Genomic DNA, 17622 nt, shown 5'->3' with positions numbered 1-17622 from the left:
TTAAGGGTTAGTTCAGTAGAGATATGGTGGCAGACATTTAAAGCCTTATTTCAGAATACTCAGAAAAGATACATTCCAGTGATAAAAAAAATGACTGTATGGAAAAGATGCACCATCCATGGCTAAGGAAGTGAAAGTTAGTATCTTTAAGAAAAGGATTTAATTCTTCAAAGATGAATAGCAGGTCAGAAGATTGAATAGGATATAAAGAACAGCAAAGAATGACTAAAAGATTAATAAGGGGGGAGAAATTAGAGTACGAGAAAAAGCTAGCTAGAAATATAAAAACAGATAGTAAGAGTTTCTACAGGTATTTAAAAAGGAAAAGAGTAAGTCACCTGAGTGTTGATTCTCTAGAGAGAGAGTCCGGGGAATTAATAATGGAAAATAAGGAATTGGTGGATGAATTGAACAGATATTTTGTGTCTGTCTTCACTATAGAGGATAAAAATAACATCCCAGAAGTGATTGTGAATCAGAAAGTGAAAGGGAGGAACTTTAAAAAATTACAATCACCAAGGAAAGGGTACTAAGAAAATTATTATAATTAAAAACTGACAATCCCAGTTCCTGATTGGCTTCATCCTCAAGCCTTAGAAGAAGTGATTGCTGAGATAGTAGATGCATTGGTTCTAATTTTCCAAAATTCTCTGGATTCTGGAAAGGTCCCATCAGATTGGAAAATAGTGAATGTGACTCTTCTATTCAAGAAAGGAGACAGACATAATGCAGGAAATTACAGGCCAGTTAGCTTAGCGTATGTCATAGGGAAATTACTAGGATTTATTATTAAGGTTATAGCGGGGCACTTAGAAAATCTCAGTGCAATTAAACAGAGTCAACATGGTTTTGTGAGAGGGAAACCACGTTTGACTAATTTATTGGAGTGTTTGGAGGAAGTAACAAACAACGTGGTTAAAGGGAAACTTGTACATGTAGTGTACTTAGATTTCCAGAAGGCATTTGACAAGATACCACATCAAAGGTTATTATGCAAAATAAGAGCTCATGAACTGTAGGGGGTAACATATTAGCATGGACAGACGATTGGTTAGCTGACAGGCGACAGACAGTAGGCATAAATGGGTCATTTTCAGGCTGGCAAGATATGACGAGTGGAGTGCCACAGGAATCAGTGCTGGGGCCTCAACTATTTATAATCTATATCAATGACTTGAAGGGACCAAATGTATGGTTGCTAAATTTGCTGATGACACAGGCGGGTTGGAAAATAAGTTGTGAAAAGGACATGAGGAGTCTGGAAAGGGACATGGATAGATTAAGTGAGGGACAAAAATTTGGCAGATGAAAAGCAGCATATATTTAAATGGAGAGATTGCAGAACAGAGGTACAGAGGGATTTGAGTATATTAATCACAAAAAGTTAATCACATTGCAGGTACAGTAAGTGATTAGGAAGACAAATGGAATGTTGTGGTTTATTGCAAGGGGAATGGAATATAAAAGTGGGGATATTTTGCTATGGCTGTACAGGGTGTTAGTGAACCCATATCTGGAGCACTGTATACAGTTTTGGTCTCCTTATTTAAGAAAGGATATAAATGAGTTAGAAGCAGTTCAAAGTTCACTCAACTGATAGTTAAGATGGCGGGGGGGGGGGGGGGTGGGTGGGGGGGGTTATCTTATGAGGAAATGTTGGACAAGCTGGGCTTGTATCCATTGGAGTTTAAAGAATGAGAGGTGGTCTTCTTGAACACAAGATCCTCAGGGGACTTGACACAGTGGATGCTAAAAGGGCATTTCCCCTTGTGGGAGAAACTAGAACTAGGAGATACAGTTTAAAAATAAAGTGTCTTCCATTTAAGACAGAGATTAGAAGAATTTTTTTTTCTCTGAGGGTCTTTATTCTTCGGAACTCTCTTCCCTGGAGAGCAGTGGAGACAGGTAGATAATTCTTGACTAATGAGGAAGTCAAAGGTTATCAGGGGTAGGCAAAATGTGAAGTTGAGGCCACAATCGGATCGGCCATTATCTTATTGATGGAGGAGCAGGCTCAAGGAGCCGAATGGCCTACTCCTAATTCACAGGTTCATACGCTAAACTCTTCTGCCAACATTTTCTATCTACTCTGTTTAGATCTCTCATGATTGTGAACACATCTATCAAATCTCCTCTAAACTTTCTCTTCAATCTATCCACACTGAAACCATTCTTGTAAATGTTTTTTCTGCACTGTCTCCGAAGCCTTTATATCTTTCCTAAAGTGCAGTGCCCTGAATTGGATACAAACTCCAGTTGAGACTGAATCAATGTTTTATAAAAGTTCATCTTAACTTCCTTGTTTTTATATCTCTATTCAAAAAGCCCAGGATCCCAAATGCCTTTTTATCTACTTTCTCAACTTCAGCCATTTTACACATATATCCCATTTTCTCTGTTCCTGCATCCCTTTAGAATCATATCCTTTATTTAATATTGCCTCTCCTCATTCTTTCTACCAAAATGTATCACTTCACATTTCTCTGCATTAAGTTTCATTCATCATGTGTCTGCCTCAGCCCCAGCCTATGTCTTCTTGAAGGCTATCATTATCCTCTTCAAATTTCATAATGCTTCCAAATTTAGTGCCATCTGCAAACTTTGAAATTGTGCCCTGTACACCCAAGTCTAGGTTATTAAAACAGGTCAAGGACAGCTGTGCTCCTAGTACTGACCCTGGGAACGCCACTGTACACCCATCCTTCAGTCCAAAAACAACCATTCAACATTGCTCTCTGTCTCCTATCACTCAGCCTACTTCATATCCTTGCTGTCACTGTCCCTTTTATTCCATGGGCTTTGACTTTGTGGGCAAGCCTATGATGTGGCACTTTATTAAACACCTTTGAGAAGTCCATGTACACCACATTTCGCTCATTACCTCATCAAAACGCACAATTAAGTTAGTTGGTTTCCTTAATTAATCCACATCTAAGTGACTGTTAATTTTGTCCTGGATTATTGTTTCTAAAAGCTTTCCCACCACTGTGGTTAAACTGACTGTCCTGTAATTGCTGGGTTTATCCTGACACCCTTTTTTGAAGAAGGGCATAATATTTCCAATTTTTCAGTCCTCTGGCATCACCCCCGTACCTAAGGATTACAGCCAGTACCATTGCAATTCCTACCCTTACTTCCTTCAGTATCCTGGGATGCATCCCACTCGGTTCTGGTGATTTATCACCTTTTATGTACAGCTATCCTTTCTAATATCTCCTCTATTAATTTTCAGTCCGTTATCTCAACTACCTCCTTTTCACTATGATTATGGTGCCATTGTCTTCCTTGGCAAAAAGAATGATCAATGTACTTCAGGTGAAAATTCTCAATTTAAAGAATCACTTAACTATTGGGAGCACTGTAGGTTACATCCGAATGAACTAAAATGGGTTAAATTGCCTCCCTCATCTAGAAGTCCAATGCCCCCGCCCCGATCTATCCCAGGCAAAATCTAATTTATATACTTCCCAATCCTCTACTGATTTTTCATTCCTCAATGCAATGATTTGAAAATTTCCCTTTATCTTCAAATCTTTCATGCACTCATTCCTCCCTAACTTTGAGATCTCTTCCAGTTCTTTGCCTGTGCCCAAATCTTCTACTCTTCCAACCTTGGTCTACTGTACCCACAACTGAAATTTCCTTCCTTAACCTCTTTGTTGCTCCCCAGCTTCAGAAACCTCCCTAAAACCTGTCTCTGTCTTTAACTTTGAACATGATGTCTAGTACCCATCTCATGCTTAGGTCCAACCTCCAACTGATACAGCAGTGCAAGATGACACTTGGATTAATCTTGTCAATAGGAATTGTACCTGGAGATTGGAGAGTAGTGCATGTAATTCTTAATGCCTCCCTCAACCCACATTTTTTTACACATGGATCAGAGGATCATAAACCAGTAGATTAACTTTAAGATTGACACTGATATTAGCAAAAATATTGATGGTGGTGGTGGTGTCTTACAATTCTCTCAGGGAGTCCGAGTTGCTGTGGCAACATGCAGTTTTATATGCCCATTGTAGTCTGAAGCTACAGAAAGTGATGGTAGAGGCTCCAACTTTCTTTTATCCCACAGCTGATGGGAAATCTCTCCTGCTCTTACCACCTGCCACTGACATGTGTTGGAAGGATTTGCAGGTTGATGCTAAACCTGTTTGGCCACGTCACGAGCACATCTTGCTCGGCCATCAAGTCCTAGACAGGATTTGAATCTGGAGCTTCTGGTTCAGAGCCGGGATGCTACGCATTGCACCACAGAACCTCCAGCAAAAATATTACTGTATCTTATCAACAAATTGTAAACTTTAAATAGCTTGAAAATTATCAAGTGATTCAAAATATAATTTATTAAATTGCAAATTGGTTTTGACATTGCAATTATATCATCCAAATGTAGGAATTAAAACAATTTTAATAAACAAGGTACTTTTTTGTAAATTATACTTGCCAGCTAAAGTTAATTAACTTCAATTCAACAAAAATAGGTATTATGATACAAACCTGGACCTATTTAAAATCGCTGTTCCTAAGAAGTTGTCTAGGAACTACTAAATAACTCCTGAAGACTTAATCACAAATCACAAATTATAGTCATCGAATTTACTAGTTCAGCTCCTATTATATGGCCATCAGCTAAAAGATTCAAAGTTATTTTGTGATTTGGTATACAATGTAAAAATGCAAACCAACCTTGAATACAAAGTATTACAGCTTTAAATTTTAAAATATAACCCAATCTTAGTATTGCAAGAGTCTGAATAAACTAAGTGTTAGATCAGTTACTGTACAATAAAGTTTCCTTTCTAAACAGATCAAACATTTCTTTAATCTAGTTGATATAACTCAGTATTTTGGAATTTGAATGCAGAATGTGTTTTATGGTCACTAATAATCTTAACACTTTCATCAGCAGGATTGATTTCCTGAAGAATTTGTGGTGCAGCTGCAGGCTTAATAAACTCAGGAGGGTTTCCATTCTTCTGGTCAGTTGGAAGGTCATCTTCATCAAGTACATTATCATCCTCCACTTTTACACATCTTTTAAAATTGACTGACTTTTTACAGTTCACTGATACTGGATCCTCAGCAGTTGCCATACTGAGGGGTGAGGATGGTATAATTGACTGACTTTTATTTTCAACCTCACTAATAAGTTTACTCCCATCAACTGGAGTCAAACAGTTACTGAGAGTCAACTGATCCATCTCATCCCTTGGAATTTTCATTATAGTTCCTTCTGCTGTGTTAGATGCCTGTGTAAAATTATTGTAAGCTTCTGACACAGCAACTAACTGGTCTCTGTGACTAGATACAAACCCTACAGCATCATTTTCCAAAGGTGTCTCCTTAGCCAATCTGTTATCCCTTGCAGTAGATTCAGAGAAGCAGATTTCTTCTGTACATTGCTGAATATTTGATCCAAGGTTACAAGTTTCATTGTGGTTAATTCTGTCTGGTTTCACAGAAGATCCATGAAAGCTGGTGTTATTAGTCTCTTGTTGCTGAAACTATAAGACCGGCATTAATATTTATCTAAATTAGAATTGAAAATATTATTTAAGGCTGTAAAAAAATTGCATCAATCGCATCATATGATCAATTTCTGATCTGTCAGGCTTCTGAAGAAATGTTGATAAAGGCAGCGAGAGATTTCGTAGATTTCATTTTACAAAGTAATGGCTCCTTGATATCATTTGACTGTTTCTGTGGTTACCTCTGTTAACTTTGAGGGAAGTGATTGAGATGTGGAATAATGTGATTGAATTTAATTAATAATTACATCATTAACAAAGGTTGTCATGACAATGATATTGCATAGTAATTTCAAATTCCCTTCACAGTGTGTTACCAAAACACAAGTAGAATGTAAATCTGGAATGCACAGCCTGAAGCAGGTCCAACAGTAACTTTCAAAATGGATTTAGATACAGAATTGAAAAGGAAAAAAATGCAGTGATAAGGGGAAAGAGCAAATGAGTGGGACTAATTGGACAGCTCTTTCAAAAAGGCACAATGGACCAAGTGGCCTCCTGTAAGATTCTATGATTCTACGGTAATTGGTGGCGGTGTAATATTTTCTTCACAATTATGATGATGAATAGTGTCTTGTAGTTAAAAAAAAACAGAAAATATATAAATTCCAAACGCAGTATAGCTAATATAGTAAGCATACTTTAAAAATTGTCATGAGCAAATAGTGTTAACGAGTAAATACAAATAAGTGAAGCCTGAAATAAAACTTAAGACAGAATTGTACAAAAAGGTTTTCTTAGTTTTTGACATTGTTTGATCAATGAAAAGACCAATAAACATTAAATCTTGAATTATCTATAAATTCCCTCTCTTGGGACACAAATAAAAATTATCCAAATTAGAAACTGAGCGAATAACACTTAAAAACATCAAACTGTTAAATGATGTTGTGCAAAACACATCTGTGAGGAGAAGCAAATTTCTGGTTTGATCATGATTCATTACTTATTAAAAATACTTGGTTCAGAAGAAGATTCATCATAACTTTCTGAATTAGATCAAATGCATTTTAAATAAAGATAAAACACCCAATAACAATTCCATTTAATCTGTTTTTCAGTCATGTTTCGCATACTGCTGTGGTTCGGGTAACAAGGATTTTCATTTTCTACCAGGATACAATGTCTTTAGGTGAGGGGATAGGCAGCTGACGGACTCTCAGGCCACCAACAATACCAGAATGCTTCTTTCTACAGAGGAGAGATGGTTAAATGAGTAGCTGACCTAGTCAGACCTGGAATGTCCCAGGTCTAATCCAAGTTTGTGCTCTGTTAAATGACATTAGTTGGGGTAGGAATCTGGAACTTTTCTTCATTAGGTTTCTAAGTTCTTGTGTTTGGATATTGGATGAGGATGGGCTCAGGCTCTCTGCAGCTCAAACAGGAAGAATGGTCATTTAGATAAGATACTAGATGACAACTTGGATAGAGATGAGAGGGGAAATAGTCAGCAAACAACTCATCTGTTGAATTCAAACATAATAATCTAGCTAGTTGGTGTGGAGCAACCTACTTCTGCTCTGTGAATCATTTCCTCAGATTTTCTGCAACGTTTTTGTTGATGGTTGAAGAAAATTATGATTTGTAAATCATGTTCTTATTGGACCTTTAGATTTTGTTTCACATAACTCACCTTAGAATGAATAACAAGGCCACTTTCACTGACTTCCGCCACGTTAATTACCACAGGATGTTTTTCAGTTAGGTCGTTTGGGACTGGATCCTCCAAGGAAGTACTCAGGAATTGATCAATATTTTCCGAAGTTACAAACAACTTCTTCTAAACAGAAAGAACACTTCATGTTCACATATTTAAAAGAGGACATCTGACAAAAGCATACTTCATTATGCACTTGCCTTTACAAATAGTATTCCTGAAACAAAATACGTAATTCTTTCAAATCTAGCTTGATTAATTCCTAAGGTATTTTTGAATCTGCAGTAACTTTATAAAGAGTCAGCCTGTATTAATAGATATTTAATAAAACATGGGTTTTAGTACTTTATATTACCAGTAGATAGTATAAATTAAATTTCTTCTGTAAAAGGTAACTAGTCTATGAATAAAATCAATAAACATATAATCTTATACTACATACATGGAGGCAAACAAGCTGATATTGTACTAATAAACTCGACATATCAACTTCACTTCCAATTGGCCAAGTGTCTTTGTAATTTACATTGCCATTTGCATACTTATAAATCTACCATTTATAGTATAACTACATAACTGAACATATACTTTTTAAATGTTTTTGCCACTCAATTGTATCATATTATACAACACATCATAGGTACATTACAAGATGGAGAAGGAGCAGTGCTGAATCACTACACCAACAAGAACTCTTTTTATAAGCTGCCCTACCTGTGCTGATAATTTTTCATGCAAGATATTCTCCAATTTATTACACAGTATTCACTGCTTACATTGCAGTCTCCTTTAAGCTGTGGGATCCAAACTCAGATTAAGTGATGGCTTCGCTCAAAATCTCCATTCTGATTGCAAGTTTTACCTTTCTATGATGACACTTTAACTTCCTCTCCTATTCCCACTTTGCCTCCTCCAATTTTGATTTCCTGCACTGTTCAAACCATGCTCAACACTAACAACAGGAACAGTATCTTATCTGTACTGGATACTAGTCGGGCCCAGGTCGAGACAGTAACTTCAGACCTTCAGTATATCCCTTTTTTTCTGATTAAATCACCTACATTTACTCGCGCTTAAAACATGTTCCAAGGGTCGAGGACACCCAATTACATCTACAGCAAGGAGGCTGACAAACAGACTGGCAGCATGAAGAATGGGCTAGGAACAAATGAAACTTTACTTGGAAAATTAGGCTTCAAAATGAGCACATTAAGTGGAATCAGCCACCAGCTTCTGTGTTAATGAAAATCTAGGAATTAACTGATTTTACGACTTTCCTCCAATAAATTTTATTCATAGTGAAATCCAATTGCCTCCCATATTTATGACCCTCCACTTCCCCCCCTGAAATGCCCTATTGTTTACTTACAAACAAATCTGGTTAAGAGGTGTCCACACATTACATCAGTATGCAGGTTATAATATATGCTGTGCTAACACCATGTCTGCAATGAGCAGGCATTTCTGAAATCAATTTTCAGTAGGAAAAGAGGCAACAATATTGCAATTTGGTCTGCACAGGAGTGCTCTGTTTGGCTGCAGTAGGGAGCTTCAGTTGGAGATTGGTGACTGAGGGTGTTTAAGGCTTAAATTCTGTCTAAAGTCTTGTCTTTCTTTAATTTAGCAATTAACTAAAAGTTGCTGTTAGGGTTGGAAAGTGAGTTTTAGTCCAGCCTTAAAACAGGGCTCATACAGGTTCTGCTTGCAACTGTAACTAGTTCATTAGATAACTGGTTAATCAGGTTTTCAGAGAGTGCAAAAGGAGGGCAGCTTAGTGCTGACTTTGTCTGCAGCAGAGAGCTTCAGTTGGAGATTGGTAACTGAGGGAGTTTAAGGGTTAAATTCTATCTAAAGTCTAGTGTTCGTGACGCCACAATTCAAAAGGGACGTGACCCAGTGGAGGTAACTGATTGGTAAGTAGGGTCAGGTGAGTACTTCTACTACTACTTTTTCTACTAATTAAACTGATGCAGTCCATTAGCTTAAACAAAGTAAGGTGAGGACTTTGGACCATAGTGGGAGAGCTTGGAGTGGAATAAGGCCCCTAGCGTAGTTCGTATTCTTTAAAGGGAGTAATTAACGAGCTTAATCTAAAGGGAAGTCATGGCAGCAGAACTCGCACCTGTGATGTGCTCCTCCTACGCTATGTGGGAAGTCATAGACACTTCCAATGTACCTAGCAACCATGTGTGCAGGAAGTGTGTCCAGCTGCAGTACTGGCTAACTGCATCTCGGAGCTGTGGGTGGATTCACTGTGATGTCATGGACAGCACATTCAGTGAGGTGGTCACACTGCAGGTAAAGACTGAACAGGCAGAATGGGGATATTTGACCACCAGGCAGAGTAGAGGAAGGCAGGTAGTGCAGGAGTCCCATGTGGCCTTTCCCCAACAGTATCCAAAATGGTATATCTGTTAGAGAGGGGGAGACAACTTCTCGGGGAAAAGCCACAGAAGCCAAGTCCATGGCACCATGGGTGGCTCTGTTGCACAAGAGGGGAGGAAGAAGAGTGGCAGGGCTATAGTGATAGCAGATTAATAGTAAGGGGAACAGACAGGCGTTTCTGCAGCCACAAAAGAGACTCCAAGATGGTATGTTGCCTTCCTGGTGCCAGGGTCAAGGATGTCTGAGAGAGGCTGCAGGGCATTCTGAAGGAGTAGGGCGAACAGCCAGTAGTCATGGTACATACTGGTACAAACGACATAGGTTTAAAAAAAAGGGCTGAGGTCCTACAAGCTGAATATATGGAGTTAGGACGTAAATTAAAAAGTAGGACCTCAAAGGTCGTAATCTCAGGATTACTACCAATGCCATGTGCTAGCGAGAGTAGAAATAACAGGATATATCGGATGAATACGTGGCTGAAGAAATGGTGTAGAGGGGAGGGATTCAGATTCCTGGGACATTGGAACTGGTTTTGGGGAAGGTGGGACCAATACAAACAGGATGGGTTGCAGCTGGGCAGGACTGAGACCAATGTCCTCAGGGGTGTGTTTGCTAGTGCTGTCGGGGAGAGTTTAAATTAGAGTGGCAGGGGGATGGGAACCTGAGCAGGGAGACAGAGGAGGGGGAAACAAGATAAAAACGAAAGACAGAAAAGTAAGAAGAAAATGTGGAAGGCAGAAAAAAAGGGCGAGAAACAAATGGGGTCATAGTGCAAAATAAAGCTAAAATGACTAATAAGGTTAAAAAGGCAAGTCTAAAGGCATTGTATCTTAATGCGCGAAGCATTTTAAATAAGGTAGATGAATTAACAGCGCAAATAGATATAAACAGTTATGATATAGTTGCAATTACGGAGACATGGCTGCAGGATGACCAAGGATGGGAACTGAACATTCAGGGATATTCAATATTTAGGAAGGACAGACAAATAGGGAAAGGAGGTAGGATAGCACTGTTGGTAAAGGGGGAAATCAATGCAAGAGTGAGAAAGGATATTGGCTCAGAAAATCATGATATGGAATCTGTTTGGATGGGGATAAGAAACATCAAGCGGCCAAAACCGTTGGTGGGGGCTGTCTATAGGCCCCCAAATAGTAACGGAGATGTAAAGGAAGGCATTAAACAGGAAATTAGAGACACGTGCAATAAGGGTACAACTGTAATCATGGGTGACTTTAATCTACATATAGATTGAATAAACCAAACTAGCAATAATACCGTGGAGGAGGATTTCCTAGCGTGTGGTTTTTTAGGTCAATATGTTGAGGAACCAACTAGAGAGCAGGCTGTCCTAGATTGGGCATTGTGCAACGAGAAGGGATTAATTAACAATCATGTTGTCTTCCCTTGGAACAATCTTCCCTTGGAGAAGAGCAACCATAAATTGACAGAATTGTCCATTAAGATAGAGAGTGAAGAACCTGAATCTGAAACTAGGGTCCTAAATCTAAATAAAGGGAACTATGAGGGTATGAGGCATGAGTTGGCAATGATGGATTGGGGAATCTGCTAAAAGGGTTAACAGTGGATAGGCAATGGCTAATATTTAAGGAACGTATGCATGAATTACAACAATTATTCATTCCTGTCTGGCGCAAAAATAAAACAGGAAAAGTAGCTCAACTATGGATTACAAAAGAAATTAGGGATAGTATTAGATCCAAAGAGGAGACATATAAAATTGCCAGAAAAAGCAGTAAGCCTGAGGATAGGGAGCATTAGAACAGGGAGTTTAGAATTCAGCAAAAGTGGACAAATAGATTGATCAAGAAGGGGAAAATGGAGTAAGAGAGTAAACTTGCAGGGAAACATAAGAACTGACTGTAAAAGCTTCTATAAATATGTGAAGAGAAAAGGAATAGCAAAGATAAATGTAGGTCCCTTACAGTCAGAAATGGGGGAAATTATAATGCGGATCAAAGAAATGGTAGAAGAATTGAACACATATTTTGGTTCTGTCTTCACAAAAAAAGGACACAAATAATTTCCCAGAACTGTTAGGGAACCAAGGGTCTAGTAAGAGGGAGGAATTGAAGAAGATCAGTATTAGTAAAAAAAATGGTGCTGGAGAAATTAATGGGGTTAAAGTCTGAAAAATCCCCAGGGCCTGATAATCTACATCCCAGAGGAAAGGAAGTGGCCCTGGAAATACTGGATGCATTGGTGGTCATCTTCCAAAATTCTATAGACTCTGGAGCAGATCCTACAGATTAGAGGGTGGCAAATGTAACCCCACTATGTAAAAAAGGAGAGAAAAAACAGATAATTACAGACCAGTTAGCCTAACATCAGTAGTGGGGAAAACGCTCGAGTATATTATCAAAGACGTGGTAACAGAACACTTGGAAAGCATTAACAGGATTAGACAAAGTCAGCATGGGTTTATGAAAGGAAAATCATGCTTAACTAATCTACTGGAGTTTTTTTAAGGATGTAAGTAGTAGAATAGATAAGGCAGAACCAGTGGATATGGTGCATTTGGATTTCAAGAAGGCTTTTGATAAGGTCCCACGTAAGAGACTAGTGGGCAAAATTAAAGCACATGGGATTGGGGGTAATATATTGGCATGGATTGAGAATTGGTTGACAGACCAGAAACAGAGGGCAGGATTTTCCCCCTGTCGGGGGCAAAGTTGAAGGGCGGACATGCATAGGCATGCTTTCGATTGGCGCCATTTTACATGGGCCCACCCAGCGTGACGTCCGTACAGAAGCGCTTCCTACGCGGGCGGGGGGAATCCCAAAATCGAGAGTGCGGTCTTTCAAGCATGCGCACAAAAGAGCGCACTCATCTCACTGAGGCTAAGTGCAGCTTGTCACGAGTTGGGACATGTCCAAAATTTTTACAAAAACTTTATTAAAATGTTTAAAAACCTACATGAAACATCATCCCGCCCGTGGATGAGATTTCATGCTTTTTCTAATTTGCGATGGGACTCCTGGCCTGCCCGCCAACTTTAAGGTTGGGGACGGGCAGGTCCTTTAATTACTTAATTGACTCTGTCAATGGCCTCAATTGGCTATTGACAGGTCAGCCGGCGCACAGCTGATTTTGCTGCGCCCCAACCTACCTAAAAATTTAAATGGGGCATGGTGACATCGGGAGCTCCACCCATCATTTTATACGTCGGCAAGCGGGCCCCACCCCTACTCGCCGACATGTAAAATCCTGCCCAGAGAGTGGGAATAAATGGGTCTTTTTCCAGATATCAGGTGGTGACTTGTGGTGTACCACAGGGATCAGTGCTCAGACCCCAGCTATTCATGATTTTTTTAATTACTTGGATGAGGGAACCAAATACAATATTTCCAAATTTGCTGACAACACAAAAATGCACGGGGTTGTGAGGAGGATACAAGAAGGCTTCAGGGTGATTTAGACAAGTGTGTGAGCAAACACATGACAGATGCAGTATAACACGGATAAATGTGAAGTTATACACTTCGGTGTGAAAAATAGAAAGGCAGAGTATTATTTAAATGGTGATAAATTGAGAAATGTGGATGTACAAAGGGATCTGGGTGTCCTTGTACACCAGTCAATGAAAGTAAACAGGAAGATGCAGCAAGCAATTAGGAAGGCAAATTGTCTGTTGGCCTTCATTGCAAGAGGCTTTGAGTTCAGAAGTAGGGATGTCTTACTGCAGTTATACAAGGCCTTGGTGAGACCTGGAGTATTGCGTGCAGTTTTGGTCTCCCTATCTAAGAAAGGATATACTTGTCATAGAGGGAGTGCAGTGAATTTTCACTAGGCTGACACCGGGGAATGATGTATGAGGAGAGATTGGTTTGACTGGGCCTGTATTCACTAGAGTTTAGAAGAATCAGAGGGAATCTGATTGAAACATATAAAATTCTAACAGGGCTAGACAGATTAGATGCAGGGAGAATGTTTCCCCGGGTTGCGGAGTCTAGAACCAGGGGCCATAGTCTCAGGATATGGGGTAGGCCATTTAGGACTGAGGAGGAAAATTTTATTCACACCTGTGGAATTCTCTACCACAGAAGCTGTGGAGGCGGGATCACTGAGTATATTCAAGAAAGAAATTGCTAATTTTTTGGATATTGGGGCATCAAGAGGTATGGAAAGAAAGCAGGAATATGATGTTGAGATAGAGGGCAGCCATGATCATACTGAATGGCTGAGCAGGCTCAAAGGGCCGAATGGCCTACTCCTGCTCCTAGTTTTTATGTATGATTTAAGAGGACCAGAATTATCTTTTGGTGGCATTGTGAGGATTACCAAATATCAGTTAGCTATGCTGCAAGGATACTACTGCACTAATACTGTTATCATATTGATAGTCCCTGGAAGGTTAGCGTCCATCAAAGATTGCTGAGGCAGAAACACCAAGGAACTGTTTCTCCAGGAGATGGTTCACATTATTCCCTTTTGCATAATCTCTAAAGGTTTCTTAAAAATTCATTTTGAGTGTTCCTTTAAGTACCTAGAGATGCTGTTTTACTTTTGAATAATGCAGTGGCTGGTTTGCCCCTTAAAAATCTGGGATCAGCTAAAGGATTAGGTTCGTTTTAAAATGTTTTCAGCATTTGTTTTACAAAAGCTATGTTAATGAAGAGAACTAAATAGGGAGGGCAGAAGAGTTAACGTAGCAATCATGTTTTGTACATGACGTGTGATTTCTGGGACCAGAAAGGTTACCTGTAAACAGTTGTGTGTATCTCCAGCATGAAAGCTTTGCCACAAGCCTCGACACTCAGATGATTTTACTAACACCACTGCAGCATTGTCTTTAGATATATTAAGTATAGTTTCTGTGCCATCCAGCTGATGTTCTGGAGGAAACTGAACAATCAAGGAGTACAAGGCATCAGAATCTTGTGTCCCAAATATAACACTATATTCGTGACTATGAAGCACTGACTTGAAACTCTCTTCTTTAATATTTCGCACTTGCAGTATGAATGTAATAGAGTCTTCATTTTGATGGTAATGGAAACCAGGACACACTGGTTCAGTTTCCTTTAAACAGTCATCTGAGCAGAATTCAGTGTTTGCAGATGAATCTACTTGGAGATGATCATTTACTTGCCCACCCGCAGAATAACTGCATACTTTTTCCATAGACCCAGGAAAGTCCTGACCACTCAAAGCAACTGTACCTTCTTTGGGGCCATTTTTCTGTTCATCAGAATCTACCTCTGAAAGAAGTTTGGGACAAGCAATCACATCATTTGTTTTTACAAAACTATTATTTGAAACTGATGCAGATTCTTTAACAACTGAATCAGTAGTTGTTTTTACTTGGCTGAGTTCAAGGTGTTTATTCTTCTGAGATTTTTCCAAATTGGAACCTTGTAAGGCATTAACCCATTCAAACTCACCTTCAGGATTTACGAAAGCACCAGTGCACTCTTCATTTTGGTAATGGGAATGTCCTTCAAGCTGAAAGGATTCTGATTCACAGTGTGACTGGCCAATCTCTGTGGACTCATTGTTCTTCCTTGTTTGATCAAAATCACTACCGTGATCTTGTTCGATTTCTAGGACACAGGCTTGCTTCACAGGCAGCACAGGCAAAGTAACCACAAGCTGTCTCTTGGATTTGTTAAATTTAGCTGACCCCAGATTTTCATCTACTGGATATGACAGAGGCAAATCAAGCTTGTAAGCTGGTTTCTGCGACTCCAAACATAACAGTTTCTTGGTTACATCTAAGCAAGCATCCTCTGCAGACTTAAGCAAAGGGAGGTTGATAGTGATCACCAGTTCTTTAGGTCTAGTGCTGGGAACAGCTTCACGAGCATATCGATAATCTTGCAAATCAAAATGCGATCTGTAAATAATGGAGTATTTGGGTTGGGTGAATTTGCTGTCTTGCGTTTTCATATTCTTGTCTTTTGCAGCAGCTTTTGAACTCTCGCTCATTGTTTTAGCTTTCGTGCCATTCCCAGAGGTATTTTCTGACTTTAGAGGATCAAAGGGATAAGGGAACTTTAAAGGGTTGTCTGCTTCTGGAGACTCTTTGGGACCACCAGGAATAGGTTTGCGGATGACAGGTGCCTCAGGCAACCCCTTGTATTTGACTTTTAAAGTCTTAACATTTCTTAAATCTAGTTTTGCATTTAATTGTTTCTCTATCATGTCAATGGAAGTTTGATCTACCATTTTTTTAAACTTCTTATTTTTATTGGCCATGTACAGAGTGTCTGGATGAAACACCACATCGTAAATCATGTGCTTTCTGCCACCTGCACCCAGATCTTCCCTCCCAGGCGCCAAACTGTATGGAAGAGACCAATGCTGTCCCACCGTCCCGTTGGCACCCTTTCCGGATTTGCAAACGGGCTTGTTTATCAAGTCGTTGCTGCAGACGTTGATGAAACATTTCTTGTCCCCGTTGACGCTGGTTTTGAGGACATAGCCTGGTTTGGGGTGCACGAATTTGATGTCCACGCCTCTCTCCTTTTCCAGCTGAGTGATTTCCTCTTCGTACTTCTTCTTATTTTCCGGACTGGAGATTTCCTCCGCGTATTCGCACAACATTTTTCTAAATTTCTCATCTTTAAATGCTTTAGCAAAGCGATCCACTTCATCTCGCGTCAAGTCCAGCTCCTCCAGTTTGGAAGCTGCCGCCATGTTCCAGCCTCGAACCGCAGCACAGCTTCAGCGCATCTACATCCGCAGGGCATGGTCGCACCTTGATGACGCCAGGGGCAGTTTGCTAAGGCTTCCTATGAGTCCTCTTTTCTCAAATTCCGAAGGCATTATTTTAAGTTTCCTTATTATTATTTTTTTTGAAGGGCCTTTTATAGTTAATATGCTACTTTATCTACAAACGTTGCATGTTGGGTGTTTACTACTATGCGGCGGATGCAGACAAGGAACAAACGGAATCTTGTGATGTGTCCTAGTTGCCAAGGAGACCCAGAACAAACCCAAACACAGTCTTAATGCTGCTTTTTCATTGCTCATGTTCCTGTTAATAACTTTTTCTAAATAAAACTGCAGAAATTATTATACAAATATTTGAGGGGAGACGGTGGCATAACGGTAATGTCACGGACTCGTCATCCGGGCTAATGCTCTGGAGACATGGGTTTGAATTCCACCATTGCAGTTAGTCTTAGTAATGATGACCATGAAACTACCATCAATTGTGGTAAAAACCCATCTGGTTCCCTAATGCCATAGAGGGAAGGAAAGCCGCCTGGCCTGGCCTATATGTGAGTCCAGACCCGTAGCAATGTGACTGACTGTTAACTGCCTTCTGAAATGGTCTAGCAAGCCACTCAGTTCAAGGGCAATTAAGAATGGGGAACAAATGCTGGCCTGGCCAGTGACACCTATATCCCATTAAAGAATTAAAAATAATGTCTGCAGTTAAAAACTGCTGTGGTAAATAGTTTCAAATGGCCTGGTCATACTGTACTTCGGGGCTTCATCTTGGTTTCTCAATTTTTAAAAAAATTGTATGCAGAACTTAGCTCAACAGCACAATTATGATAGGGATGTTGGATCTCCAATTACTGGTTATCAACTTTTAAATTGTAACTTCTCTCTATCAACAGTAGATAGCTGTTGGTGGCATGCATTAGAAATAGTAAGGAAAACCAACATGTTCTGGTTATGAACCTATTATAAACAATGGCTCAGTATTATGTCCATTTCTGGGCACCACTCTCAGAAGGATGTGAAGGCATTGTAGAGGGTGCAGAAAAGTTTTACAATAACGGTTCTGGGAATGACAGACATCAGTTACGTGGATTGATTAGAGAAGCTGGGGTTGTTCTGGGAAAAGAGGAAGTTGACAGGAGATTTGATAGAATTGTTCAAAAATCATGAATAGTCAGGACAGAGCAGATAACATCAGCTTATATTTTTATAGTGCCTTTAGCATAATAAAATGGCCCTATGCTTCACAGGAGCATTACATAAAGTATGACATCAAGCCACACACGAAGATATTAGGACAGGTGACAGTAAGAAGTACATTTTTAAGACTCTCCTTAAGGAGGAAATTGAGG

General features: G+C 39.6%; 1 protein-coding gene across 1 annotated transcript; it reads right to left on the bottom strand.

The window, feature by feature from the left end:
• Positions 1 to 4328: 4328 nt before the first annotated feature.
• dnaaf2 (dynein axonemal assembly factor 2) lies at positions 4329 to 16267 on the bottom strand. Its single transcript, XM_041215049.1, has 3 exons — positions 14297 to 16267; positions 7165 to 7311; positions 4329 to 5507 (listed from the first exon to the last, which is right to left on the bottom strand). Exons 1-3 carry the CDS (start codon positions 16232 to 16234, stop codon positions 4824 to 4826), a joined length of 2769 nt encoding a protein of 922 aa, XP_041070983.1. The 5' UTR covers positions 16235 to 16267; the 3' UTR covers positions 4329 to 4823.
• Positions 16268 to 17622: the final 1355 nt, after the last annotated feature.

This window comes from Carcharodon carcharias, chromosome 20, assembly GCF_017639515.1.
Source record: "Carcharodon carcharias isolate sCarCar2 chromosome 20, sCarCar2.pri, whole genome shotgun sequence".
Classification (NCBI taxonomy): Eukaryota; Metazoa; Chordata; class Chondrichthyes; order Lamniformes; family Lamnidae; genus Carcharodon; species Carcharodon carcharias.
This window is presented reverse-complemented; position numbering and strand designations above follow the sequence as displayed.

Excerpts from the sequence above, each read along its gene's own strand:
- dnaaf2 (XM_041215049.1), bottom strand. The coding sequence starts at position 16,234 with ATGGCGGCAGCTTCCAAACTGGAGGAGCTGGACTTGACGCGAGATGAA. Across the intron at positions 7,312-14,296 it reads ATACACACAACTGTTTACAG|AAGAAGTTGTTTGTAACTTC; the intron begins GTAACCTTTCTG and ends CTTTCTGTTTAG. Across the intron at positions 5,508-7,164 it reads GCCTTGTTATTCATTCTAAG|TTTCAGCAACAAGAGACTAA; the intron begins GTGAGTTATGTG and ends CCGGTCTTATAG.